At 40.7% G+C, this 6,911-nt stretch overlaps 1 protein-coding gene across 1 annotated transcript; it reads right to left on the bottom strand.

Moving 5' to 3' along the window:
* Positions 1–2,732: 2,732 nt before the first annotated feature.
* RPS27L (ribosomal protein S27 like) lies at positions 2,733–6,175 on the bottom strand. Its single transcript, XM_007458856.1, has 4 exons — positions 6,109–6,175; positions 5,112–5,220; positions 4,039–4,149; positions 2,733–2,925 (listed from the first exon to the last, which is right to left on the bottom strand). Exons 1-4 carry the CDS (start codon positions 6,112–6,114, stop codon positions 2,897–2,899), a joined length of 255 nt encoding a protein of 84 aa, XP_007458918.1. The 5' UTR covers positions 6,115–6,175; the 3' UTR covers positions 2,733–2,896.
* Positions 6,176–6,911: the final 736 nt, after the last annotated feature.

The following is a 6,911-nucleotide window of genomic DNA, read 5'->3' as shown; positions in this document are numbered from 1 at the left end:
CACGGAAGTTCATAGCAGCATTATTTATAGTAGCCAGAAAGTGAAGACAACCCAAATGTCCATCAACTGATTAATAGATAAACGAAATTTATATTCTTTTTTTTTTTTTTCTAAATAGGTTTTTTTTGTTTGTTTTTGGCTGCGTTGGGTCTTCGTTGCTGCGCGTGGGCTTTCTCTAGTGGCAGCTAGCGGAGGCTACTCTTTGTTGCGGTGCGCAGGCTTCTCCTTGCAGTGGCCTCTCTTGTTGCAGAGCACAGGCTCTAGGTGCACGGGCTCTAGAGCGCAGGCTCAGTAGTTGTGGCGCACGGGCTTAGTTTCTCCGCAGCACGTGGGATCTTCCCAGACCAGGGCTTGAACCCGTGTCCCCTGCATTGGCAGGTGGATTCTTAACCACTGTGCTACCAGGGAAGTCCAAAATGTATATTCTTACAACAGAATATTATTCAGTCAAAGAGGGGATGAAGTACTGATACATGCATGAATGGCCATGATATACATTACGCTAGTGAAGGAAGCCAGACACAATAGGCCACATATTGTATGATCCCATTTATATAAAATGTCCAGAGTAGGCAAGTCCAAGGAGATAGAAAGTCTGTTAGTGGTTGCCAGGAACTGGGAGGAGGAAGAAATGGGGAGTGAATGCTAATGAGTATGGAGTTTCTTTTTGGAGAGATGAAAATTGTCTGGGATTAGATAGTGGTAGTGGTTGTACAACATTGTGAATATACTAAAAACCACTGAAATTTACATTGTAAAGTGTTGAATTTTATGGTATCTACATTATATCTCAAACCAAAAAAAACTGACCTTTATCAGGTGACTTACAGGGGCAACCAGATAAGAAACCATTTGTCACCCGACCAGGTCAGAAGCCAAGAATTTCATTTTATTTTTAATTATCTTTATGTAACCTTTTTTTAATTTATGGAAGAGATATAAGGTTTTCTTTAAAAATACATTTACATTAAAAAATGAAGACAGGGCTTCCCTGGTGGCGCAGTGGTTGAGAGTCCGCCTGCCGATGCAGGGGACACGGGTTCGTGCCCCGGTCCGGGAAGATCCCACATGCCACAGAGCGGCTGGGCCTGTGAGCCATGGCTGCTGAGCCTGCTCAATGAAGACAATGTAAATAATAGTATTAAAGAAAAAAATTCAGTAAATAATGTATGTGGCAAACCTTGAAGTTTGGAAAAGTCTGAGTGTTCTCTACTGAGCATTTTTCAAACCCAGTAATATGTTTAGATTAATAATGAAGTAAAACTTAATATACCATTCAGTTCCCAGTGCCAAGTATCTCTTTAAATTAATCCTTAGATAGGTTCTTTAAAGTACAATACTTTCTTCCAATACTATTTCCAAGAAAAATTTCAGGAATTTGCTCCTTATTTACCACAGATTTTTCCAAGGTTCCTAAACTGTGCAAGCTGAGGTGGCTTGGAGCATCATGGGAGAAACATTGGTACTTGACATCTTTTGGATACCATGCAAACTTCTAGTTCCAGGTAATTGTTACATTAGATAGCACCACATTCCCTTTGATGATGTATCTTTGTGAAGCTGGGTTTTGGGCCATTGCTGTGATAAAAAGCTAGTACTATGCAAAAATCAATGTGAAAAAAAATGAGGATGGCAGTGTCCAACATGATCCCAATTTTGAGAAACTGCAGTGCCCAAAAGGCACACTCATTCCATTAGTAGGTAATTTAAGAATGAGGTAAAAATTATCACTTTGCTTTTAATTTATGTGTTCTTTTTTTTCAAATGGCTACTACAATTGCTAGAACCTAACTACTTAATAAATTTAACTGTTAGGTATTTCTTTTGGCCAGGGAACTCCATGAAAAAATTACTGAGACTAAAGATGCCATAAACCAAGAAAGTTTGGGAAGCTCTGAGTTATTTATTTCTCCATATATTAAATACGCTCCAAACTTTCCATAGTTCTTCAGTTCTCATGCAACATTCCTCTGATATACCAATCAGTATGTTAAAGGATCAGTCTCTCGGATTGGGGGTGTATATATGTAGGAACATCTCTTGATGGGAAATGACTGTCTTCAGTGCCTGCCTTAAAGGTAACAGGTAAAAGAGAAGCAGTTATCCTCCCAATCTAACGAGCAGTCATATAGGTGCTAGAGAGGGAAAGATACACTCTACCCCCTAACTCCCGAGGGCCACTTCATAAACCATAAAAGTGAATGAGATAACAGAACCACTCAACACATTTTTCAGTCAGGAGTGCTCACCTGTCTGGACCAGAGAATTCAATACCATCTACTGCCCCCTGCCAGAACATCCCGGGTAAATCATGCTACTCCTGATTCCTCCTCTCAAATTTTCTGCCCCAAAAAGAGCTTTCTATAACTCAGACCCCAGCTGCAGTTACTGTACTAAAGTATACAGTATGTTATGGGCATATAAATCCAAGGCATTACACTGTGATTGTTACTGCATTAAATATGTACTTCCATAAATATGTTTCCATAGTTACAATACCAAAACTATATTTAGAATTAATAAATAATGAACTTCTTTCCATTTGTAATCAGTTAGCCCCCTCACAGAAATTTGGAAAAGGACTGAAAATCAAATATTTAAAGTTTCTACTCCTGAAGTGAGACACAAACTAATCAGAATACCCTTTTAAAAATGTTTAAACCAAATTCATATACACAGATATATAAATGTATAGTACATTAACACATACTTGAAAAAAAGAAAAGTAGTTTGCCCATAATCAAAACTTTATTGAAAAACTGACACCAAAATAGGAGAGCGCTGTTGTATACCTTACAAAATTAAACATAATTACATTATCTTGGTAGATTAACTGGAATTACTGAACTGATAAGGCTTTCTGTGATAGAACAAATTCAGGAAGTTGTGTGGATCATTAGTGTTGCTTTCTTCTAAATGAACACCCTGCAAAGGAATCACAAGAGCATATTAAACACAAGTCTGTTCTATCTTTGGTACAGTTTTAATGACAAAAAATACTTTTTACATAAAAGCTCAAGTTTTAGAAATACTAGAGTAACGTTCATATATAGGTTATTTACTTTTTTATACCATAAATTTGCCAAAAGATATCTTTTATATTTGAATTTACTCTGATGTGACTGTCACTCCCTGTTCTCAAATGTTATAATGGAGTTCAAGAAAATAATTCTGATTAGAGTTCATTTCAGATCTTTTAGGAAAATTCTGGTACAGATGCACCCTTTTAATCATCTGTCAGCACATGGACACAGAGTTCTAAAATCATGGCATGATATAAAGGTTTTGGCAATCTTGCAAGTACATTTTTAAGAGCAATACTGCATTTAAATATTGTGCTAATTTCACTTAGATCTCACAAAGTCACACCAAATAGATCTTGGATTTATTGCCAATCCACTTATAACTCTTCCAATGAGAATAACATGGAATTCACAGCTCCTCAAAATACCACAAGCAAATTTCAAATATCACTACTGAACTGTAAATCTCTAAGTACTACTATGGAAAATTATATACATATGTATTATTTTTTCTTCACAAAAGTGAAAGAATTAAAATTAGACTATATTAATCATAAGTTGCTCAGAGAAATCAAACCTCTGACATTTTCATTATAGTTATCTGTTGCTTAGCTAGCAGTGATTAAAACTATCTTAAATCATATGTACCAAGTACATCTGAAACAAAATATTTACAGGAGAAACTTTTAAATCCTATGTTTTTAGATATCTTATGTATTTATTCTTTTGCTCCATTCTGATTTATGTCTAACATTCCAAGTTAAGCAAACTGACTAAATACAACAGAATCAGGTGCTCTAAACTAAGAAAAATAATAGATAAAGCAGTTCTTTACAAGGTCAAGAGTACAAACTTATCTAATTGAACAGGGCATTCTTTACTAAAAGAGCAATAAAAGATAAAAATTATTTTGGTAATTATGAATTTAAGATTTCTTTCAAACTGATTTTTAGTAAAGAGAGATTTTAAAATCATAAAATCTGATCACTGGCTTAGAAAATGCCAAATGATTTACCTTCTGTGAGTCTGGCCTTTCCTCCTGTCGGCTGGCACAACACTGTTGAACAACCTACACAAAGCACCACTGTCTGAGCATGGCTGAAAACCGTGGTAATCTTGTAGCAGCCTGAAAAAGGGAAGTGTTAAAAGTGAAAAGCAGAAAAAACCACAGTACCTGTTCAACATATTTCTAGTAAAGAGCCTGTAAAAGATTAGGAACTTCAGTGCTGTGCAGTAGCAAGCCACATATGTAACAAACTTTTCTAGTAGCCACATTAAAAACAAGTTTTTTTTAAAGGTGAAATTAATAATATATTCTATTGAACTCAGTATTTCCAAAATATTACCATTTCACCATATAATCAAAGCCTTTTTGTTTTCAATGCTACATCTTCAAAATCTGATGTATATTTCACACTTAAAGATATAGCATAAAAAAAGATACAGCATGGTGACTATAGTTAATAATACCATATTGAATATTTTAAAGTTGCTAAGAGAGTATATCTTAAAAGTTCTTATCACAAGAAGAAAAAATTTATAACTATGTATGGTGACAGATATTAACTAGACTTATTGTGGTGATCATTTCCCAATATATATAAATATGGAATCATGAGGTCACACACCAGAAACTAATATAATGTTTTATGTCAATTATACCTCAAGAAAAAAAGAATGAGAAAGAATTTTTCCATTTTGACTAGCCACATTTCAAGTGCTCAGTAGCCACATATGGCTAATGGCCACCATACCGGACCCCGCAGCTTTACACTGAAGAATCAATATATTTTTCATTGCATCGTGAAAAAGAAAACTTATCATCTGAACAGCTTAAAGACTTAATAAGTCCAATGTCATGTCCCCTGTGGAGTCCCATGTTCACACACTCCCCCCCCCCCCCCAGCCAAATGTTTCTAAAGTGGTTTATTATGGAAATAACCCTTATGACATTCCAATTCTGTAATCCCACTTCAGGTCCTAATATCGAAACATACACAACACACTATGAGCAACCCTTACAGAAATTCTGTAAGTAATCCTTACAGAAATTTTCCTTAGGAAAGGAGTTAAAGTTTGAAATTTTACCTGGACATTTTACATCCATAAAATAAGAATTTGGACTTTGAACAAGCCGTTTCTTTTTATGTTTTTTCTTTTCCTCTTCTAAGGAAGGATGCAGTAAATCTCTAGCCAACTGAATAAAAAAGCATATTATTACTACTAGAATGACACCACAACTCTGGCCGATTTAATCATATGTGAAATATACATGCAAAAATAGGAATAACAGTCATATTCAGCAGAGACAGCACTTTAGATGTTACTTATTTTAAAGCCTGTTAACTTTCATCAACACTTTTTATAATGCTTGTGTTCTCCAAGTTCCGGTTAAGGGGAACGATCAGGAAACATGTGGTAAGGTTAGCTCCGTTCTTCTTAACTAATAACAGTCGCCAGTGAAAATCAAACTGTGGTGCTAAGTAAGAACGTGATCGGACCCTGGACCCGCTGAGAGTAGAAGTCGCTGAGGTAGACCCGGCGAATGCCAACACCGAGGAGATTTCTGCCCCCAGGGTTCAACATCTGATAAGAACTCTTTTAAGTGGCCGACGCGAGACGGTCCTTGATCGTTAATTTGTAAGGCAACTGCGAAGACAGTTTTCAAAAAGGAAACAAGTAGGAAATCGCTTCCGAGAGAAGGCACAGGGGGCAAGACCCACGAAGCAAAAGGTGCGCAAGACGACTTCAACGGTCACAGCCTCGCGGGTTCTCACCGAAACCCAGGAGGGCTGACTAAGGTACCCGGGGAGCTGTCCCCTCCCAGCCGTCGACTCCAGACTGCACCCAGGGCGGCGCCGGGTCCTTCCAGCTCCACGCCCAGGCAGGGCCCGACTTGCCGCGCCGCCGGGCAAGTCCCAACAAGTCCGCCACGCGCGAAAGAGCCGCGGGATCCGAGCCGCCGAGCCGCGTTCGGCAGGGAGCCCCGGGAGCCCGCGGAGCCATCGAGCTAGCCCGCCCCTGGGGCCCCTCGGCCTACAGAGATGGCAGACACAAACGCGAAGCCCGAAAGTAAACAACTCACAGGCATGTTGACCCTTTCGCAAGCCCAGCCCGTGCAGATCTCTAAGGCGACACCGCAAGCAAGCAGCACGCGACCGGGAGCGCGGCGTCAACTTCCGGGATAGAGGAGGCTGGGAGGAGCGGAGCGGCGGGCCCGTTGACTCTAGGCGCTCCTCTCGGTGGTGAGGGCTGGCTCCGGCCGGGAACCGCGGGCGGCGGGCGAGGGGAGGTGCTGAGCCGCTCGCCCGTTCGAGTTCCAAAGCCCGCGAACCTAACGGGCTCCTGGGCTAAGGCCGCCGGCCCCAGGGCTTCGCCCTGGGCAAGTGGTGCCTGGGGCTAGGCTCAGGCGGTGCACGCCCGGATGGGGAGCCCCCTCGGGCTTCGGGATCGCCGGCACCGCTGCAGAGCGGACCCGACTGGGCACGCTGGGTCACTTGTCGTAGGTCCCGCCGCCAAGCCTTGCGCTCTCGGCTGCCCTGCGGGCGGGCACACGGGTGATGCCTCTGTTCTTTTATGTATTAAAAAAATATTATTAACTAAAACCACGAACACGTGCCTGCGAGATTATGAAAGAGGCTCGTTTACTTGCGCATCCTGCTTCCAAGGTACCGGTACCGGTTATTAAGTTCTTTGCGGGATGTAGCTGTGCCTTGGGTTTGCTTGGCCTTGAAAAAAGTTTTTAAGAAGCACCGATTCGCTGCCGTGCTTAGTTCACCGTGTGGCTCCTTCCTGTCCTCCGTGGGTCACACTTTCCAGAGCAGACAGCTGGAGCCTGAAAAATACAGCGAGTGTCGCCGATGGCCAGGCTTGAAATATTTTTGATGA

The sequence above is a fragment of the Lipotes vexillifer genome, unplaced genomic scaffold (assembly GCF_000442215.2).
Source record: "Lipotes vexillifer unplaced genomic scaffold, Lipotes_vexillifer_v1.1 scaffold102, whole genome shotgun sequence".
NCBI lineage: Eukaryota > Metazoa > Chordata > Mammalia > Artiodactyla > Lipotidae > Lipotes > Lipotes vexillifer.
The sequence above is the reverse complement of the archived record's forward strand: the minus strand, read 5'-3'. Positions and strand labels throughout refer to the sequence as shown.